Source organism: Gallus gallus, chromosome 1 (genome assembly GCF_016699485.2).
Source record: "Gallus gallus isolate bGalGal1 chromosome 1, bGalGal1.mat.broiler.GRCg7b, whole genome shotgun sequence".
In the NCBI taxonomy this organism is placed as follows: domain Eukaryota; kingdom Metazoa; phylum Chordata; class Aves; order Galliformes; family Phasianidae; genus Gallus; species Gallus gallus.
In genome coordinates, this window is record NC_052532.1 from 124,432,781 (window position 1) to 124,454,908 (window position 22,128).

The 22,128-nt window shown below is 39.7% G+C and overlaps 1 protein-coding gene across 10 annotated transcripts in view; it reads left to right on the forward strand.

The window, feature by feature from the left end:
- Positions 1–22,128, forward strand: part of ARHGAP6 (Rho GTPase activating protein 6) — a 309,403-nt gene that overhangs the window by 245,646 nt on the left and 41,629 nt on the right. For 9 of the 10 annotated variants that reach the window (XM_416840.8, XM_040662377.2, XM_040662387.2 and 6 more), the window contains one exon: positions 9,398–9,557. In XM_416840.8, coding sequence (XP_416840.5) covers positions 9,398–9,557 — 160 coding nt within the window. Of the gene's footprint in view, positions 1–5,959; positions 6,063–9,397; positions 9,558–22,128 lie in introns of those variants that run through there. The other variant, XM_040662416.2, reaches the window with a different exon arrangement.

Sequence of the window (22,128 nt, forward strand, 5' to 3'; positions counted from 1 at the left end):
GCTCTAATTCAGTTGGTGCAGCCTTTGTTCTGATACCTCTCTGTTGTAGCTTAATAACCAACAGCTCTCACTCTTGTGCTTCTAAAGGCAAATATTTGGAGATGGCTTGCTTTTTGTTCCCATCACCTTATGTCAACCTCCACACCTCTCCTTTCAGCAGCAGTATGACTTTCCAACCAGAGATGGTATGTAGGTAATCTGGGTAGCTGTTCTGCGTGCAACACATTTCATTTTCCTTAGACCAAGAAATAGTACTTACTTTTTCTAAGTAATGTCAGAGTTTATAGAAAATAGTAATTTGGACCACTTGAAACAATACAAATGGGGTTTTGTATTTAATTAAAGGCTTTGCTATTGTTAGTCTAATCCCAGTCCTTGGAGTCTTGAAATTAATTATTTTATTTTTCTTCATAATGAGATCCTAGCTGTATGCTCGTGTCAGATAATAATCCAGAAATGGCTGATTGATGTGCTGTACTAGCTGCAGTCCCAGCAAGAGTCATCGAGGTTGGAAAACACCTCTGAGATCATCCAGTCCAGCCATTTACCTACCACTTTTATCTTCCACTAAACTGTGTTCCTCAATACAGCAGCCAAATGTTTCTTGAACACCTTCAGGGACAGTGCCTCCACCACCTCCCTGGGCAGCCCGTTCCAGCACCTGACCACTCCCTCAGTGAAGAATTATTTCCTAACATCCAAGCTGAATCTCCCCTGGCACAACTAGAAACCATTCCCTCTAGTCCTATCACTAATTACATGGGAGAAGAGGCCTATCTCCACCTCACCACATCCTCCCATTACGTAGTTGTAGTTTCCTATAGCCCCAGTTAAAACAAGCCAAAAAGCAGAAGCTCTTGTGTTCCTTATTGCTTCACAGGAGCACTGTTGTACTGCTTCAGGATGAATAAAGCTACAAATAGGACTTACGCTTATATTTGTTTAGTCTAGGTTGTTTAAATGTATTTCCCATATAGTTTAGGCCTTATATTTCATGTGCTTAACATCAGCCTCATTAGGATTAGAAGAAAGAGCAGTATTTCATGTGTTTAGTAAGAACTTAACAGAATGCTGGTCAAGCATTGGAATGGGCTGCCCAGAGTCCTATCTCTAGAATTATTCAAGAAAGGTGAATGTGACAGAAAATAACATGTTTTAGCTGTGGCATTTGGTAGGTCCAACTGATGGTTGACTTGATCTCAGAGACCTTTTCCAATCTAAATGATTCCTTGTATGCTTCTATGAATATGGTATGAATGGAAGTTCTGCAGTGCACTGGTGTGTGCAGTATGCCCTCTGGCTCCCACGTCTGCAGAATTGAGCCAAGATTGTCCTCCAGATTGAGCCCATCTACTTACTGATTTGAGACAGAGGTAAACATGGACACAGCGTATGACTTCTTGTTTTGCTTCCTATGCGAGCGAACACTGAGCAGGAACGTGTTTGTGTTGGTAGCAGAGGCTGGAACAAGGTCTATTTAAGGCAACTTTGCCTCTAAAAATAATATTCTAGCTATTGTATCTGATTTGGGGTCAGCTGCCATTAGCTTGCACAGTTCACGTTATTTCTGGTCAAGGAGGAAACTGTTTTTACACTTGAGAAATAAATGGCAGCAACCTGTCAAAAAACAATATGGGAACTGATGAAAGGAATGAATTTTATTACCTTAATCAGCACAGGCTATCCCAGATCTCTTGTGGTGAGGCTGCTGAAAACTCTGTGGTTTTTATAGTATAGACAATGACTTTGGTCTCAAGCTGTATAGTTGCTGCAGCTTGTTACTGTCCACATGCAACAATTCGAAACCAACAGCAACACACAGCATGGGTTAATTCTCTCTTATTGACAGAAATACACAGAAATATGCTCACATGAAGTCCAGTAGAACTTCAGCTACGTTTAGAGTTTTTTAAGGTGTTCCTGTCTCTATTTTGACAACTCCACAAAAGTATTCAGGCTCTTCTGGCTCGAATTGTAATGCTTCTGGATGCATTCCTCCAAAGATACTGATGTTCAGTGAAGCGAGGCATCCTGAAAATCTAATCGTGTTGTTTTTTTGATGCATTTTACTGGAGATGGGTGTTGTGGACAGATAAAAAGTTTGGGACAGAGAGGATGTGTTAGGGATGAATATTTTGCTAGGCAGTACCTTTTTTACTTCAGTCACATGTGTTAATGTCAGAAGAGGAATCCATTGTACAAGGTTTTTTTTTTAAAGAGAATGCTATTAACTATTCTAAACACGAAACAGTATCCTGAGGCATTTGGAAAACTTGGAGAGGTTGATCCTAGAGGAACAGGAAATATTTTCCCCTTTATTTTAACAATTTTAATACTGCTGTGAAAACACGCTTATTCTTCCGCTCCCTGTTTATCCTTAGACTAAAGTTAGAAGGGCTTCTTTTTTTTTTTTTTATTTTTTTTATTTTCTTTTTTTTTTCTTTTTCTCTTCTCTCTCTTCTCTTCTCTTCTCTTCTCTTCTCTTCTCTTCTCTTCTCTTCTCTTCTCTTCTCTTCTCTTCTCTTCTCTTCTCTTCTCTTCTCTTCTCTTCTCTTCTCTTCTCTTCTCTTCTCTTCTCTTCTCTTCTCTTCTTTTTTTTCTTTTCTTTTTTTTTTCACTCCCCAATAAATGGAAATTACCGCTTTGGTATTCTGAGCCATGTTCCTTTACCTGGGCGCAGGCCCATGCTGTCTCGCTCCATTACCTATTTCTGCTGGTGATGTGCATTCTGCCTGCCCTGTGGCGAATGCCAGCCTGCCAGCACCGTAGGGGTTGCTTGCTGTGCAGAGCACCGATCCCAAGTGTCCTGTTTTCCAGCTGACAGTCCGCAGCCCTGGGTACAAGGCAGGATACAGCTCAGAATGAGGAAGTGCCTCTCCTTAGCAATACCATGGTTATATTAATTGCCGTTAAATAGCTTTGATACCTACAGCGCTGCTTAGTGAAGTGTGATCTTTTGCCAAAACTAACAGCTTTTTCTGCACATGCATTATTTAGCATGCGTAAGTATAATAGAGCTTGAGATAAGCTAACTTTCACGCAAGACTCCAAAGTGATACACAAGATCATCAGGCTGTACTTACTCTCTTCCTAGTGGAGACATTAATAATTCTTCCACTGATGTCAAGGGGAACAGGATGTCCACCTAGATAATGACGTTAATGAAGTCAGACTTTCTTAATGAAGATTAATTGTTGGGGGCTCCATGCTTTGTATGTCTGCCTTTGAATGCCTCAGTGTCACGCAGTAAGCCTTGTGCTTCTTCGTCCTTAATTATGTATTTAGTGATGCCATTTTGGTAATCTGAAAGGCACGTCTCCGTTTCTCATACCAGCAGTCCCTTGGAGATAGCTGTTCTGATGCTTGCTGTGTTTGGAGAAACTGTAGCAGTCTAGGCTGCATTAATTTGTAATGGGATCTGGAGAGAAATATACTGCCTGCCTTCAGAGAATCATCTGGAGATGGGATGGCAGAAAGAATGAGGTTGTTGCACACCCATATCATCCGGGTGTTTTCCAACGCTTGATTAATTCAAAGATGGCCTTCTTAAAGGATTAGGCATTTGTCCATAACTGCATGTAATGCTGGATACTTTCTGTAGTTTATTCCCCCTTCCCCTTCATGCTCTGCTGGGAGCTCTGCTTTGTACCCTGGCTTTAGATGAAGGAGTTGCAATAAAAGACTGTCAGATTCAAGCAGCTTTCTATCAACATTGACTTGAGGGAAGTGAGGAAGGGAGAGGTTGCGTGTACAGACATCCAGATTGTGCTGGGGGAATATGAACTGTCAACATCTGAAGGTTTATGGCTGAGGAGTGTGGAAGTTATTTTAGAGAGAGTTGAAATGAATTACCAATGTGAGAGGATTATAAAGCAGTAATTACACACAGTTTCATGAAGCTTAGGGAAGTAATTAAGCAAACAAAATTAAGACAATTTTGCCATATTATTGCAATATAATCTCCTTGTGTGTGAAATATTGAACTCCTTTACAATGGAGACGTATCTAACTATAAACACATGGTTAAGTATTGCTAAGGTAAGAGAGAAAACAAGGAAGCATAATTGGTTTTAATCTTAGTGGTTTCAAATGGGTTTCAGCAAAAGGCTAATGAAAAGTAGACAGCTAATCTGATAATGGCATTTACCTAAATGAGTACAGACTAAAGTCATTAACATGGACAATAATGCAGTAAGATAAAAATTGCTTTCTGCATCTTGCGTTAAAATACTGTATTATCTAAAACTGTCATGTTTGAGGGATTCCTATTTCCTACCCTGTGCACAATCCACATTGCTCACAAAGGCTTAAATTACTCCATAGTAATCAACAGAGGTAATGGCCAATGTGTTCGTTATCTGCATTCAGTATTCCTTTCAGCATTTGTCAGCCCATTTCTGTACTGTCCAAAGGATAGAAGAACAAGACTTTGCTACAACACAACTGAAATACTCTGTTTTGAAGGCTCATGGGGAAGATGTAAAGTACACGAGAGCAGCCTACAGATGCCTAAGAGTAATTTAAGAGCACAGCATTGCTGAAGTCAAGGTGTACCCAAGGAGGTTGTGGATGCCCCATCCCTGGAGGCATTCAAGGCCAGGCTGGATGTGGCTCTGGGCAGCCTGGTCTGGTGGTTGGTGACCGTGCACATAGCAGGGGATTGAAACTAGGTGATTTTTGAGGTCCTTTTCAACCCAGGCCATTCTATGATTCTGTGGTATGATTCTTTGTACCACTTGGGTTTATTTTCAGGGCCACTGGACACCCAACCCCTAAAGAAAACATTTGTAAAAATATCAGTAAAACTGCAGTCTGTATCTTGTTAAAAAGGGTTTGTGATGGTGGACAAGAAATATGGGAAAAGTGGGCAGATTTTTCAAAGGCACAAGATGCAGTTATCATTCATCTCCTCTGCTGAGTCATCTGCTCTGGTATTTTAGTTACATGCCTGATAAGTGAACTGCTCGGTTCTGAGAAAGAAAGATGTTAGATGTTAATGGGAAGGCCAGAGAGAAAAATGCGAATGTGAGGGAAAAGAAGTGACTGGTTGGCAGAAGAAACTGGAAAAGGCTTTTAGTCTGGTTAAGGTTTCATAAAAGGCGATTACGAAAGCACCCTCACAATTAGCAGTTTGTGCCTATCAGGGTGATCACTTTGTCCCAGAGCAATATTTCTGTTTACGGTCTTGTCTGTTGTTTATTTTTCTTCTTGCTGATGAAGGAACCACTTGCAGATCATGTTCTAATTAGTCCTACAGTCTGAACTGAGAAACCACTGCATGTGTATGCCTGAACACACATGCAGAGCATAGACTTCAAAAAACAAATCCCCTGACTTGGTGCTTAAAAATCTTATGTTCCTTCTCAGCTTCTGCAAGGAGCTGTGTCAGGGTATTAGTTGAAGGAGGCTGATGAAGTGTGCCTCCTCAGAGAGAGAAACAGAGAATGTTCTCTTTGTCTGTCCTGCCCTTTTCCTCCTTTGGTTGTCCCACATAGTACAGAATAGCTTTTTGCAATTGGGATTTTTCTAAGTGCACTTACCCAAAGGTATCTTGACTTTTCTGGACCTCTCGCAAGCCTGGTTGATGTTGCAGAAATTCGCTGGCTGTGTGTAAAAATTCCTCAGTGCATTAGAGAGGAGGTGAAGCTTTTAAGTTACCTTCTGTCCCACAAAGCGTAAGAATCTGTGAATAGATTAAGACGTAAAATATTATACTTTGGCTCATAGAAGACTGGTATTTATTTGCCAAATAAAACAGAATTTTTCAAGGCAACATTTCTTCAGCCTCTGCTTGAACAGATTAGGAGATTCCACTGGCCCTAACACATGATCTTCCAAAAATATTTCAGTTAATTACTCATGTGTTCCATTAGCATAGTAAAACCCTATGTTAATGTGACCTAGCAGAGATTTTATCGAACGCATCAAGTATAAAAGAAAAATGCCTTACGCAGTGCACAGAGACTGGGCAGTGTGATTCCAAGTTCTTTATTGCTGCTTAGCGATCTGTCGTGGAGTTTGAGGATGCATCCGACCATTTTTAGCCAACGAGGGCCAAGCTGGTGAGTGCCAGAGGTGTTTGGGGAGCTTACGGGCTGACAGAATGACAGTCTTGGTTGAGAGGAACAATCTTCATCTGGTATGGGACTTTCTTCTTTCTCTTGGTTGTAAACCTTTGACATGTTAATTTTTATTTATTTTTATATTTTTTAAGAGAGAGATGAGATACAGCCATAATAAGGTAAAATTAGCTCAAGTAGGATTGCTAAGCCAGCGCTGAGCTGGCTGGTTTGCTCATATAAAGCAGCAGAGCTCTGCAGAGAGGCTACCTATGGTCTCAAAAGCAGAATATTGATGCCAGTAAATGTTGTCTCTTGGAGTTAAACTCGTGTGGCTGGGTTCAACAGCTGAGCTGTGGCATTGCAGTGGTACAGCTTGCTGCCTGCAGTTACAAAGCTAGCTCTGAGGTAAGGCAGAGGGTGCGACTACCTCCAGAATTAGATTTGCCCCTGTTAATTTTAATCAAAAAGCAGCAATAATTCACATGTCCATGCATAATTCTGGTAATGTGGTTAATTCTGGTATATATTTAACTTGTGATAGTTCCTAAAAGCCCCATATACCTCCTTGGTTTTTGTGCTCTACAGGAAACAGGATATGCTCAAAAAACTTTCCAGTCTTAATAAGCTGTCACCTCACAATTTTCTAGTTTTCATGCCTTCACATTTCAAATTAAAACATCCCAGTTATGCCTACCATAATAAATGTATATCCGTGGTACTTTTGTTTATGAAAATGCTCATCTAAGAGAAATAGATAAGATAAAATCCAGAAAAATCTACCCCAGAGGCCTGCAGTTCTCTCTTTTTTTTGCCATCTTGACTGTGGAACATTTTGTACGTGAGATGTTCATGAGGATTGAGTTGCATATTTGTGTACTTGTAAATTTTTTTCTTCTGTATTATCCTGATTGGAAAGGAATTAGTTTCTTGGTATACATTGTCTGATGGTGATTCTGTTCTTGATCACTTTTAACTATAAATGACAACGGCTTTTTGAAAAATGTAAACATTTACTTGCAGTTTTGCAAAACAGGTTTATGTGAATCTTTCTGCTTTGGTTTCACTCGAGTTAAGCTATTCAGCTTGGTTTACATCACCTTGCAAACCTTTTGTTTGAGACTACTAAATCTAGGTAGTCAGCAGTGGAGCAGTGGAAGAGCAAAAAACGAAAAAGCAAAAACCAAATTCCAGTGGTCAAATCCTGGGCTAGTGCAAAAGTTTGCATATGTGATACATATAAATATACATATCATAAAAAATATTGGGCGTAGTACGTTCATTTAACATGTAGATACAGTGTTGTTCAGATCAAAGTGACAGCTTCATCTGTCATGATTGCCTAATGACTTGCAAAGGAAGTTTTACAAAAATAAAAGCTTCTTGAGGAACTCAGACACATTTCATGTGTTACAAGAAAAGTCCTTCAATGCATTGCTCCTTTCAGCTACGTTGCTAGATGGTGCTGCATATTTGTGATGTTCTTGTCTCTCATACATGTGAATGCACGTGCAGTCATAGCTGTGTACAGGATCACAGAATTGTAGGGGTTGGATGGGACCTTTAGAGATCATTGTGTCCAGCCCCCCTGCAAAGCAGGCTCCCTACTGCAGGCTGCACAGGTAGGCTTCCAGATGGGTCTTGAATCATCCAGATGGGTCTTGAATATCTCCCGAGAAGGAGAATCCACAACCTCCCAGGGCAGCCTGTTCCAGTGCTCCATCACCCACACCATGAAGAAGTTCCTTCACATATCGGTGCAGAACTTCCTATGCTCCAGTTTATGGCCATTTCCCCTTGTCCTGTCCCCACAGACCACTGAAAAGAGGTTGGCCGTGTCTCCTTGACTCCCACACTTAAGATATTTATAAACAGTAATCAGATCTCCTCTGAGTCTTCTTTTCTCGAGGCTGAACAGACCCACGTCACTCAGCCTTTCCTCACAGGGGAGATGCTCCAGGCCCTTTATCACCTTTGTGGCCCTCCACTGATCTGTCTCCAGGAGATCCTTGTCTTTCTTGTACACACATAGATAGATAGATATGTTGTCACAGTATTATATGGAAACACATATACAAGGATGTTTCCATACAGTAGGATGCAGAGCAGCTGAATAAAGTCAGATGTTACTGATCTCCATAATAAGGAGTGTCAGCCAATGTCTTTTAAAGTCAGCTGGCATCCTTTGGCTCCAGATATGTGTGCAGAACGGAGGAAATTTAAGTGGTGGTGAAAAATGAGCATGGAGCAAAGCATGTTGAAGTTTAAACTAAAAATAGGTACTTAAAAATGAGAATGAAGTTTGTTATTTGAAAGCCTACCATGTAGCGTTGAAGGGCAGGCTGATGGGTTTGTCTTTATACCTCAGCTCATGTAAAACAGAGTTCTTCCATTATCTACGTCAACATCGAGTTATACCTACTGACACGTTTGATGTTTATTTTTTAATACAGTTAGAGTGAAAAAAAAATTCTTCTTTTTCTCCTTGTAGAAAAATGTGTTCTCTAATTATGTTTTGGTGAATTCTGAAGTTCTTGTTTCAAGTTCGTTGTCAGTCTTTCAGCTTCTCTCTGTGCTTGTACTTCTGTTAGACTGATGATTACTTCTCTCAGCTGAACTAAATACTAGCTATGAGAATGGCTTTTTGTATATCTCATCGCATGTGGGAGACAAAACTTATAAAGCTTTTGATTTTATTTCCAAACATAATTGGTACCTTACAGAGATGCAGCATATCTCGTGTTGTTTTACTGTATAAATTGTAGCGCATATGTTATAATGGCTTTACAGAAATGTAAAAGAAATCATCCTTGAGTCAATCTTGCTTTAACCACAGTCACGTTGTAAGGAGAGGGTTGGATGTATTGGAAAAGAAAATTACTCACTGAACAGCTTTGGGGAGTGGGATTAGCAAACTGGAGGAGAAAAGATGCGTGTTATCCATGGGCCTGTAGAAATCCTTGTCTCTGACTGAATGTGCATCGAAGGGAATGAAGTAACAATGAACTACTGTACAAAGAAACCAAGCTGGGAAGAGCGGACAAGGGTTTTTTGTCCTGCTTTTTGCTTTTGGTTACTGGAATCCTAGTGTTTTTTGCAACAATACTTGCTTAAATGTTTTCAGGCAAAATTGACTTTGTTTTGCATGTCTGTACTCCTTTTAAGGAATGTTAGTCCTAGGAAAACAAAGATATTTGAAAGGTTAGAGAAGTCCGGGAAAATGGCCTTTTAGAAAAGAGGACATGCGTTGTTTCTCCTTGCAGTCGAAGAGATAGTTATGTTTATTAAATTGCGCATACCGTACGATGCTTCATATTTTCCCATTTGATTTCCTGTAGGGTGATTTCACTTGGAACAGCATGTCAGGGCGCAGCGTTCGGCTGAAGTCAGTTCCCGTTCAAAGTCTCTCGGAGCTGGAGCGCGCTCGGCTGCAGGAAGTGGCTTTTTATCAGCTGCAGCAGGAGTATGACCTGGGATGTCAGATTACTATCCCCAAAGGTAAGTGCACGATAAACCATCTCTGTTTAGATTGCTAAGCCCCCTCTTCATCCGCCACTGACTTCATATCTCAGTAATAAACAGGACAGAATAGTACAGTTTACTCCACAGAGTTTGTCTTCTGCTTCACTTTTTGTTTAAACACCGTAACTACAAAAATGACTGGTAGTGGTGTTTGTTATGTCCAACTTAAGCCACTGGGGGTGGGATCATCTGGTCAAGGACAGATACCTTCAGAGCAGATAACCTAAATCAGACCTATTCATGCTGGGATCCCCTGATACTCAGTTGAAAGAAAAAGGTTTTTCTTGCACTTCCTCGTATCCAAAAGCATATATCTGACTATGCCAGACAGATCATTCCCTGTAGGTGCTTTTTTTAGCTCTCTCCTGGCTCTGAAGGAAGGCAAGCATCTTCCATATCAAATAAAGTGAATCATAGCCAAGTTTTCCTAAAGACAGTGGTCTTACAACTTTCCTAAAGTTGTAGAGAGCAACGAGATTGCCTCTTGGCTTCTTCTTCTCCATACTAGACAACCCAAATGTCCTCAACCTCTCCTCACAGGACCTGCTTTCCAGTCTGTTACCAACTTTGTTGTTGTCCTCTGTACATTTTCCAGTAATTTAGCACCCTTTTTTTGTTGAGGATGGCAGAACTGCACACAGTACTCAAGATGAGGCTGCACCAATGCTAAATATAGTGTATTGGTTCCAGATTGTCTGCTCTAGTGGTTGGCAGCCCTGCCCACGTCAGGGGGATTGGAACTAGATGGTGTTTCAGGTCCTTTCCAAACCAAGCCATTCTATGATTCTTTGAGAATCACATTTTTGACCAGCTGGCTATGCTGTGTTTAATGCCCCCCAAAATATTGTTTGACCAGTGTGCTAGGGCACACTGCTGATGGATGCTGAGCCTGCTGTCACCAGCACGTCCAGATTCTTTTTTGCTGGGCTGTTCCCTAGCCACTCATCTCTTAGTCCGTACCTGTGTCAGGCATTTCTCTATCCCAGGTGCAGAACTGAGCGCTTAACTTTGTTAAACTTTGTGCTGGTGCTGATTGCCTGTTGCTCCAGTGTATGTAGATTCCTCTGCAAGGCTTCTCATCCCTCCAAAGTCAACAGCACCCCCAAGTTTAGTGCTAGGGATGCATTCCACTCCTGCATTCAGATCACTGATAAAAACGTTGGCCAGGACTGGCTTTAGAACACTTTAGTTTAGACCCTTTGCAGAGACAATTCAGATGTCCTCTTCATGTTCCCATCACTCCTGAATGGTGTGGAGTGCAAAAGTATGTTAAGAGGAGAGAGGTAGCCGTCCAGTTGATTTGCTAATATCGCAGGGCGGTGCAAATGGAAATTTTCAAGTTTCAACAGTGTGAAACTTCCTCAGTCACTCCAGGCATGCAGGATTACAAGTAACATAAAACTCAGGCACAGCTATTTGTGTCCCCAGTTAAAACCAGACTGAAGGTCGTTAAAGGCTTTCTGTAAAAACAAAGCAAACCAAACCAATCAACCAATCAAAACACAGAAACAATAACAATAACAAACAAAGAAAAGGTGATGTGTTGGTCCAAGTTACAGGAAGAACTAGTATAGTATGTTTGAGAAAGCTGAAGGAGCTGTCTCGGACTGGAGAGATCCATATACAGAAAGATGTGCTCTACAGCTCTCTTCTGATTGAGCAAATGTTGCCTGAAAACGTTCAGGAGCAGAGGTTAGTAGAATAATCTCTATGCTAGAAAACATAGAAGACGTATTTAAATGTTGGGATTCTTTGAGGTTCTTTGACTATTCTTCAAAAGCTACAAATGAATGACTCTAGAACAGGGCCAGCTGAGCATTTGCTTTCTGCAGGCATTTGAGAAATTACTTCTACTGGCACAAGTACTGTGGAAAGCAAAACCCCACTGTTCTTGGGTAACAAGTGTTTGTGCCAAGCATGCTTGCATGGAGGTTAAGTCTGAGTACAGAAGCATCTGCCTTATGTTTACAGTCGCAATAATATCACATCATATCACTACTGATAGCTTCATAATGTTTCAGTTCTGCCATGCTTAGAAGGCCACTTTGTCATAGCAAGTGCAGTTAGCCTTTTAGGGTCCATCTGGCCATTCGCACACTAGGAGAGGAATGCGTGCAATGTAATACATGGTATGTAATCCCTCTATTTCATTTGTATTGCAGCCATTACCGTTAATAAAACACACTACTGACATTTGTAACTTAAATATCCTGTGGTCACAGAGAGAGAACCACTTCCGACAGGAGTTTAACTGGCATGTTACTTAAAATATGTAAGGTCGGACTTCGGTAAGCAATTAGAATGAATTTAAAAACAATGACTGACTCTTGATGAATTTGTGTGTTTGACAGAGCTACTTCAAACTTGGTTTTTTGTTCTCTTGTTTTTCTGCCTTGTCCCTGTCTTTCATTTTCTGGAATCGACATCTTTCTCAGTTCCATGGCATGCCTCCATCTGCCAGTGATAACTATACCACAAATCATTTGTACTCTCTCAAGGTTAATGTGTTAATTTGAAGGGTTATCAATTCCAAGCAGAGCAGTAGTTTCCTTACTAACGCAGTTATTCCATGGAGTATTTTTAATTTGCTGTCTGATGTTCTAAATAGCACAATAATAAGCTTGTGCTGCAACTTATTTGCAGTCACTGTTTAGAATATGCTATGCCTTTCTTATTTCAAGTAAGTAGAATCTCTTTCCAGCAGAAGAAAGGGAAGAAGACGATGCAGTTCACTAATTTTGAGCATTGCTTTAATAGGTGTATATATTCCAGTGTAATAGGCAAACATAAATAGTTCATCTTTTTGGTTTAATCCTGCTTTTACTTCTATACAGCAGAGGTGCCAGCAGCAGCACTTGCTACCAGAACACTGCTCAGAGTCATATCTGGAAGAAACCCTTGCCCCACTGATGTTTGAACTGAACTTGAAACTGTCCCCTAAATACCATAGTAAGAATATCAGCTGAAGAAGTGGCTCAATTTGTGGCTATGTTTTTCTTTTCTTAGTAATAGTTTGTATGGGATGTGTGGATCTACCAGCGTTAGCTTGCAGAGTTGATGACGCCTCTCGTCCATTCTTAATGTCCATTATTAAGTGGATATCACCTTTGTAGTGACTGTTGAAGATGGAGAAGGAGAAGATACTGAAAGGCCTCAGCACAACCAGGAGTTAGAAAGGGTCTTGTGCTAAGTAAGTTGTAGGACTAGTCAGTTATGAGGCATTGCACAGAGGAAAACTGTGATGTAGAAAAGAAGAGTTCTCCTTCATTTTTCAGAAAAGGAGAAAGAGAGGAAAAGTTATGCTGAATTTTTCTGTGAAAGTTTGGAAATGCTGCCTTAACATGGATAGAGTAAAATTTGAATCAGCAGGGGATATATATTATCTAGGTTGTACATAGGCCTTCACAGAATCTCACTCTTTTTGTGATTAGACATTTTTGATCCTATCTTTCTGAAGCATTTCAGGACAGAATTTCAATTGTGATAAAGTTGACAGAGGATCTTTTGCACGTGTACCAGTTCAGAAGTTGTACAGGCAAGGACCTCAGATGTATATTTTCATTTTTCACATGTCATTTTTTCTTACAATTGATACTAACAAATCCCAGTATTAACCCATGTTTCGGTAGAGTACTACTATGTGATCAAACTTCATTTTTTGTAGGAAGACTTAGCACAAGAGTTCAGGCCCAAAGCTTCAAAATAACGTGGTAAAATATCTTGAAGATGAGATTGGAATAAAAATACAAGATCGATGTGTCTGTCATCTCATATTGTCTTTAGAAACTTAAATACAGTTCCAGTCATAGAATCATAGAATCGCTAAGGTTGGAAAAGACCCACAGGATCATCCAGTCCAACCATTTGCCATTTCATTTAAGGAAAGATTATTGCTTATGCTGTTTTAACATGTACTTTTGGACATTTTTGTATGTGAGATTTGTAACCAATTTCACCAGGTGTGCGATGCTGTGCACCTGCTCCTATGGAGTGAGTATTCGTCTCCTGTAGGACTTCCTTCAGTAAGGCAAATTTGAAGTACATAATTATAGACTGAGTGTTGAGGCAATGCTGTCTTTGAAATGAAACAAAACACAAGCAGTCAGGTTTCCTGAATTTTTATTGCTCATTGATGCACTTTGTCCTCAATATATTTCAGTTAAGCTCTGAATAAAAATGGGAATTCAGTAATGTGTCCCCCACTTCTTGTTTATTTTGGCAGGGAGCAGACTTTTGGATCAATTTTCTGCTTACTTTACTCGTCACTGTATTTCATTATCCGTTTTCCTTAACACTGAGTGAGTTTGATTTTTATCTGGGCTTGCATTTTTGTAAGGGCTCCAAGCTGCTCATTGCTTTTAATCATTGACCATGTTACATACTGTGTAGATAGTTATACCAGGAGAAAGCATCTAAGTAAGCTGTAGCTGATGCTTTGTGGAGCTCCAAGGTTAGATGCTTTTGTGCTGGTATACAGTATGCCTTTTAAATGAAGAAGCTTACTGTCACCACTCTTCATGACAGCCTTTGCAGATGCTTCTCATATAATACTGTCTCTAACACGGTGCCTTGAGTCCATGCAGCATTTGTAAGATTTGCTTTCAATAAAGCAGTATTCATGAAGGTTATATTAAAGACAAGCAAGACTGCAAGCTAAATTCTGCTCTTTGACACTACATTAGTAAGTCTTCAATCTGGTTTATCAACCTTGCTCTATCAAACCTGCTTAGAGCACTTGATAAAAGCTGTGCATCTTGCTGACTTAGGATGGAAGTTATATTTTCTTTTTCCTTTTTTTTTTTTTCCCCAAATCCCAATTTTCCAGAAAATGCGAACTTCTCAAAGAGTTGTTTCTTTCCTCGCAAGAAAAAGCACTCTTTCTCCGTCTGAAAAGAGAAAATAAAATTGACTTAATGTTTTGAGCTGGGAGAAGTCCCAGCTGCAGGACGGAGGCGTTTGGAGCAGTCAGCCTCGTAGTCTGCTGCACAGGAGTTTGTCAAAGCGAAGGTGACAGAAGCTTTTCCAGACAGGGAGATACTCAAGCCAAAAAGCATTTCTATTTTATTTTATTTTCTTCTCCACGGAAGGAAATTTGTAGAAAATTCTTGCTATTTTTTTCTTTTTTTTTCCCCCAGATTTGGCTTTTTGCCACAGTTGAGAGGAAAAAAAAAGTGAAATAAATGAAGCTTGCAGGAACATAATTTTTCTACTGATAGAACAGAAGAAGTAAGGTATCTTCAAAATGTGATTTTTTTTTAGTCATCTGTTCCTTTTTTAAACTTTGTTGTTAGGCAGCTATTTTACAAAGGTGTCCATGTAACCCTCAGCCAGTTGATTGCCATGATTTTCTTCTATCAATTACTAGGAATGAAGGACCTGATTATGTCAGGAGCACAGTTTCACCTATTTATTTAGTCAGGTAGAAACAGGCTAATAATTCTAAAAGCAAATGCTTCATTGTTCAATACAAGGCAAAAAGATTTCTCTATATATCAACTTCTGTTTGGGTAAACAGGTGCTTTGATCAAGAAGCGGCATGCATTACAGTCAATGCTATAGGAATACAGAAGTACAAAATACTGTGATCAACTTTTCCATATACAAAGGTTATAAAACAGTTGTTGACGACAGAATCCTGACAGGAGGTTTTCAGTATTAGGGTAGGGTAATCCTGGAGGCTTGTGTTGTTATTTGGATCCTGACTTCTGTGGGCTTAGGGTAGAGCTCTTATAAATTCAAAGCCAGAGACTGCTGCATGCACGCATTTGAAATATGTGAAGTCCAATTAAGTCTAGATATTTCTTCAGAGATATTAAAAAATTCCTGTCTAATGTAATTTCCTTAATGGTACATTCAAAATAGCTAATGACTAAAAGTATGTACGAGTGCTGCTCTGAAAATAATGCCTCCTATTTTATTATGTTGGCCCACAGTATGAGAGGTAGATGTTGATGTTATGGCAGTAGAAGTTGAACCTTCCCAACAATATCCCATTACATGTTGTTGCCGTGTGACAGATGGCAGCAGAGGGGTAGAGTGGCACAATGGCATCTGACATGGAAGTGTGGATGAAGTGAATGGGTGTCATCGACTTTCTCCATGCGGAAAAAATGGCACCCACTGACGTCCACTGACAATTGCTGAACGTTTCTATAGAGCAGACAGTGGATGTGAGCACAGTGAGGGGTGGGTGGTGCATTTCAGCAGTGGTGACAGTGACAGCAGGTCACCTGCAGTGGTGCAGACTGTTACGAGTGTGGCATGATGGCTCTTGTTCAACACTGACAAAAATGCATAGCTATTGGTCATGACTGTGTTGAAAAAGAGTGTTTTGTAGCTGAGAATGTACTCTATCAGACTGTGTTGTTGTGCTTTTTGTATCAACTGGAGTTTACATGGAAATAAATAGGACGCATTAGTTTTGGAGCAACCTACGTATAAATTCATTCAGTGTTTTGTCAATATATTTCTATGACCTATGAAAAACTCAGTTTGCATTGTAAAATGTTAGTCATTAACATATTGAAAAAGTTCAAATATGGCCTATGTACAACTGTTTTAGGAAGAATGCATATGTAAAAGCTCTAAAACACATTGCTTGGAAAATTGTTCTCATTTAATTCTTCATTTCTTTTCTAAATCACTTAGTATAACAGAAGTGCTCTTGATGATGTTCTGCCAAATATGTCTTCAGAACTTACTGTAGTTCCAGCTCTTTGTTTCTGAAATCTCAGCTAGACTGTCCTTACTTTGCAAATAATTCACATCAGTGTATGGTGATTCTATTGAAGCTTCTAACTGAAGCTTTACCAAGAATACTGGCATTACAACTTACTAATCCTCACGTTCAACTTGATTTTGGCAGAGGTTTGCTTTAACATGTATATTCTTCCGGTATGAATCTTCTAAACTTCAGTTGAATATCAGATTTATTTCTATTATGCATATTGCTCTGTTCAAAAGTGTATTAGAGATGTGTATCTGCTGAAGATTTCCTCTTGCTTTAGGTAGAACAGTTAGTTTCTCAAGTTTATTCAAATGCATGGTTTCAGTGGAGCTGTGGTACCAGAAGTCTAACTTATGTCTCTGAATGCTGATTAGGAAAGATAAAATGAGTACTTACAGATTTACCTAATCAGAGCTCTGGTACAGTGTATGTCTTTGCATTTTTTCCTTTCTTTTCCGTTTCTCGTCTTTCACAGGGGGGTTAATTTATAGAATCATAGAATCAGTAAGGAAAATCAGTTGGAAAAGACCTCTAAGATCATCTTCTTCTACCATCAATTTAATTAAGCCTTCAGCATTATGAGGTAGTATGAGATGAGCACTGACCGTGGCTTTGTAGATTCTAAACTGAATAGATCTGTTAGGCTTTTACACCGAAGAGGCTTTCTGGGGATCTAACAGAGACCCAATCTCCTGCTGAACATTTTTAAGACCAGATTAGAAAAATGTCTGTGTGGCTTTATTTCTGTGCAGGAAGTCAACATAGGTGTTCTCGGCAGATCTCATGCTTTTATCCTTATGACATACATTGTAAACACCTGCCTCTGTTTATAAATTAAGAATTAGAAAGCAAGATGATCGATGCTACGGATAAAGAGAGCAAGTAATGATTACAATAAGATATTGTTAGAAAGAAGACCCGCTGTTAATTGTTCAAACAGATAGCATATCAATTATGGTGGGCAGCAGCCTGTCCAGCGAGAGACCTTCACCTGGATTTCCCTTTGTTGCACTAAAGGTTACTCTCATTTCATGTCTTCGTTAAGTCTCTGAGCGCCGTTTAGGAGTATTATGGACAGGGCTAATTGCTCCTCACAGAAAGGTTCATGACAGCAAAAGAGATGGTGGGAGGATGGAAGGGAACCTGGATGCCTGGAAGCACCTCTATGACCACTGGGACATCCTCTAGATGCCAGACTTGGGAGAATTCCTTGTGCACATGTGGAGCTCAGCTGGTGCTTGTGCAGAGAGCACTTTTTAGGGAATTCTCTAAGGGAAACTAGTGTGGTTGCCCTTTCACCTGCCAGCATGGTCATGCAAACCAGCTTATCAATAGTCAAAAAAATTAATGCCAACTAGTGACAGTTCCATGTCTGTTCTTCTCCTAGTCCACCCTGTACTTTGGGGATTAAAGGTAATTATTCTTACCAAATCAAGAGTCATTTTGACTAGGAAAGTCATGAAAGTACTTTTTTTTTCTTCTCATTTATATTATAAAATGACTTTTTATGTAGGTAGTCAATGCCAGGAAGCAGTCAATATTCACCCACCTCCAGTGGACTGAAGGCAGATCCAGAGCTGTTATTTGTTATGTTGCTGTCTCAGACAATAGCATCAAGGCTCCTGTTTTTATTTCCTACACTTCTTTTTTTTCCTAGCGCAACTAAAATATTTTCTTCTACTGTCATTTGTTTTGATATAGCAGTATAGTCAGTTTTAAACCTGTTTTACTATCCATTATGAAAGCACTAAAAGCAGGGCATGTTGCTCTCTTTCTCAAAGCTCACAAGCCTCTGCTTGTAATCATGGTGCCTGGGTGCCTTATGTATAAAGCGAGCATCAGCAGCAAAGCCCCAGGCTCTGCTCATGCTTACCCATTGAACCTGCAGCTCTCTGCCCAGAGGGACTACAGCACCTCAGGCTGTGAGTTCTGCAGCCCAGACCTTGCTACAGTGCCTGAGTTCTTTATCCGCTCTGTCCCAAAGTTTGGCTTTCTCCGTCTGAGCACATTGCATTTGCATTTTCCCACCAGTTAGCAAAATCCCTCATGACTGAGAATCATGGAGGAACAAATTTTAAAATATCAAATGAGTTACCTTCTTTCAGTGTATACACTTGAAAACTATTTTATACCTTTATACGCTTGGGAAAGTGTAGGCAAGAGCTGTGTTTTCTTAGGATCCCTCCATCCACAGGAGTTGAGTATTTGCTGTCTGATTTAGAGCACTGACCAGAGTTAGCAATCTTTGTGGAGAAGGATGCGACCTATCTCACATGCAGCAAAGCATGTGTTTCAAGAAAAGCAAATGTTTCAAGAGATGTTTAGATGTTGTACTGAGGGACATGGATTAGTGGGAAATACTGGTGGTAGGTGGACAATTGGACTGGATGATCTTAGAGGTCTTCTCCAACCTTGGTGATTCTATGATTCTTTGCTTTTGCCTGATGGTTTTCAGTTCCTTCAGTTAGCTGCCAGTTGCCAGGCACACAGGAGTGCTAATTTAAAACAAAGTGAACTGAAGAGAGTAACCATAAGGGAGAAGCAGGGAGACAGTCCAAATGTTATGAAGCCGTATAATAACCTGCATTGTTAAGGGAATGTGTGTGCACTGCCAAGGACAGGTTACAGGGAGACAGAGAGCGATGGGAAATACCTGGGGGCTCAGCCTTTCCGTTCTCACAGCGCATAATGTGCCAAAGCCTTTCGCTCCAGGTCCTCTGGTTGGAAATGTTTACCTTCCGCCTGTGCTGCAGCTGGCAGCGCTCTGTGAGTTACTGCGTGGGGACAGCGCGCGTTAATCTAAATAAATATTTCATGATGGACATTTATAGGCACAAGAATGCCTCAGTGAAACCAGCACCCTGCTCTTCAGTAGAGCAGCTCCGTGTGCTTGTCCAGAAGGAAATTCACACTGTGTAGTGCCCAAAGAAGTGACTGCAACTGCAAGTACAGTGCAGTGAGGAAAGAAAGAAGCACGGTGTATTCTTTCTTGTGCTATATCAACTTTTAGCAGTACTTTCTTCTTGCGGAGACTCTATTGCTTTCAACACTGCACAGGCAAGAGAGTACGTAGCTTGGCATTCGTTTCACCCACTGAGTGCAGGAGGCTGGAACTCAGGAAATGAATTGCTCATAATGAGTGAGCCAACAGGGAAGTCTTCTGGAGAGGTCAGATGTGGCACTTTGGAATGCCACTGGCGGTGGTTTTCAAGGCAGAATGGATTGCGCTTTTACAAAGTACATCTTATTGCACATTTAATTACATGCAAGGAAAAAAAATTACTAAGAGCTATTAAAGGAAAATGAGCGTGCTTGAAGCAGGGAGGTTGGACTAGATGATCCCAAGCAGTCCCTTCCAACTTCAACAATTCTGTGATTCTGTGAATATAGCTACTGAGAAGTATTTGTATTGAATTATAACAATATTGGGATTTTTACCCATTTCTGTTTTCATAACTGAGCTATAGATGTAATATTCCTCTGTCGCATAATTCCTCTCTTTATACTGTGTGAAAATAACCCTTCATTGCAGAACATGACACATTTTCTTCCCTAAATGGACAAGAAACACAATTCTCATGTGCAAAGAAGGCCGCCAATAAAAGAGGAGGTGGATGGGGAGCAGGTGTCCTTCACTCAGTAACCGTGTAAGCAACAGAAGATATGTCAAAAATACAGAAAGCTACATTAAAGTCTTTGTATGAATTATGTATAACAAAAAATAGTGTTGCTGCATATGAGCAACATAAAAGTAACGTTTCTCTATATAGATAATCAATATCCTTTATTGTTTATAAACTTTATCTGTAAGCTTTATAAACCCATAAGGGAAAAATATAAATATATATGATATATAAATATAAATCCATAAGGGAAAGAAACATTGAAGAATTATATTTTTGTCACTGGTTCACTTCAAGCTTATTGCCAGGATAGGACACTTTCCATCATTTAAAATATAATACTCTAGTAGTGTCAGAAAAATAAAAACAATAATAATAAAAGCTGTTGTAGTTTTTACTACATATTATTAAAAAAAAAAAAAAAAAGGAAAGGAAAGAAAAGAGAATTGGAATAGGGCTTCACAAAATAGTGGCTAATAAGTGGGATAATGTGAAGATAGAGATGAAGAGTTCCTGCATGTTAGATCCAGCTGTGCCACTAACTGTACCACCTTGAACAAATTCCATGCACCGGTCATGCTCATGCTCGTGCTCAGCAACACCTGGACATAGCATGTAGACATGTTGATTTCCATAACTTTCCAGAAATGAGTACAGCAATGCTGGAAGTAAATAATAGTAATGGGATTCAGCCTGCACTCTCTCTCACTGAGTCATATTTGGTGTTGGTAAGTGATCTTGCATGGAGCAAGAGAGCAACATGTTGTTAAAAAAACATAATTCTGTTTTTTAATTTTCCACATTTAAAAATGAAATTTGTATATCCTCTACATGAAAATGGCTTCTTACCTAGTTTATATACTCATATAGACTGAAATTTGGATCCTGAAGTGGACTGTACAAAATCCACTGTAATCCGGAGACTGTAACTGAAAGTTAGACGGCAATAAATAGTCTTAACACTGTGGATGAATTTCAACCTTAAACCAAAAATCCTCAAAAATAATAACCTCAGAAATCAGACTCCTCAATTCCTCAATTCTTGTCTGAAATCTGTGGATCCATGCAAATATTTCTGTGTTCTGTAGGCTTTGGTTCACTGACAAAGTCCTAAATAGATGACCTAATTTTTCAAATAGAAAAGTCTCTCTGGCATTAAGTGAACCTGGAAGTGCTCACCACTTTGGAAAAACAGGTCAAATAGCAATTTAATATTCACTCAAGAGTTCCATTCTAGGCTTGCTTTTTTTAAAATATTCATCAGGTTAGTCTTAATACATACAGGCCCAGAGAGTGATGTATGCATTGTAGTGTAAAATGCAGTCAACATATAAATTAATAAGTACTGGACAAACCAAGTTCATTTCTGAAACAGCTGATCTATGGAGCTGCCTGGGCAGATGTTTTTCAGGAAAATCAGAGTGGGGTAACAAAGAGTGAAAAAATGGCTGCTTCCTTCAATTGGACTTTCCTTGCCTTTTAACAAGAAGATAAGACTTTTGACTTCTCTCATCTTGCTAATATTCGTGAGTGGAATCTGTTAAGACAGCCCTATCTTACTGATCTATAGAAAGAAGACATTAAGTGATGATTACATGCATTACAAGGCTGGCTAAATCAGCTGGATGAAAAACATCTATCAATTTGGGCTTTAAACATTCTGAAACCACAAATGAGGATAGCAGGTCATATATAATAGCACTTTGGACTGATGCGGTACTACTTTGCATAAATATTCGCTAATTAATTTCTAAATGTACAGTAGGTATTATGCACGGGTAATGGTTTGTTTGTTACCAAGAACATTTGGAGATTAATTATATTCTCAAGACACAATGCAGATGGTAAGGGCTAAGTGCTATTAATTGTTTTCTTTTAATGTTTAAAACCGCTGCAGTTTCACTAATCCTTCAGTCGGTTCTGAGTATTTCAGCAGTGTTCATGTCTGACGTAACCTAAATCAACAATCATTTCAATACTTATTTGTTTTTACACAATATAGATTATAATTAATCATGTCTTTTGCTGGGGTTGAAAGGAGAACTAGAACTGACCTTGAAACTCTTGTCAGGGCTCTTGAGCTTTAGCTTTTCATTGAGACTCTTGTCAGTCTTACGTGTTGAACTCGATGGGTGGGGTAAACCTTAAATGTAAATGATTATGGTTCCACTGACTTCAGTGAATGTGCATCCTTTGT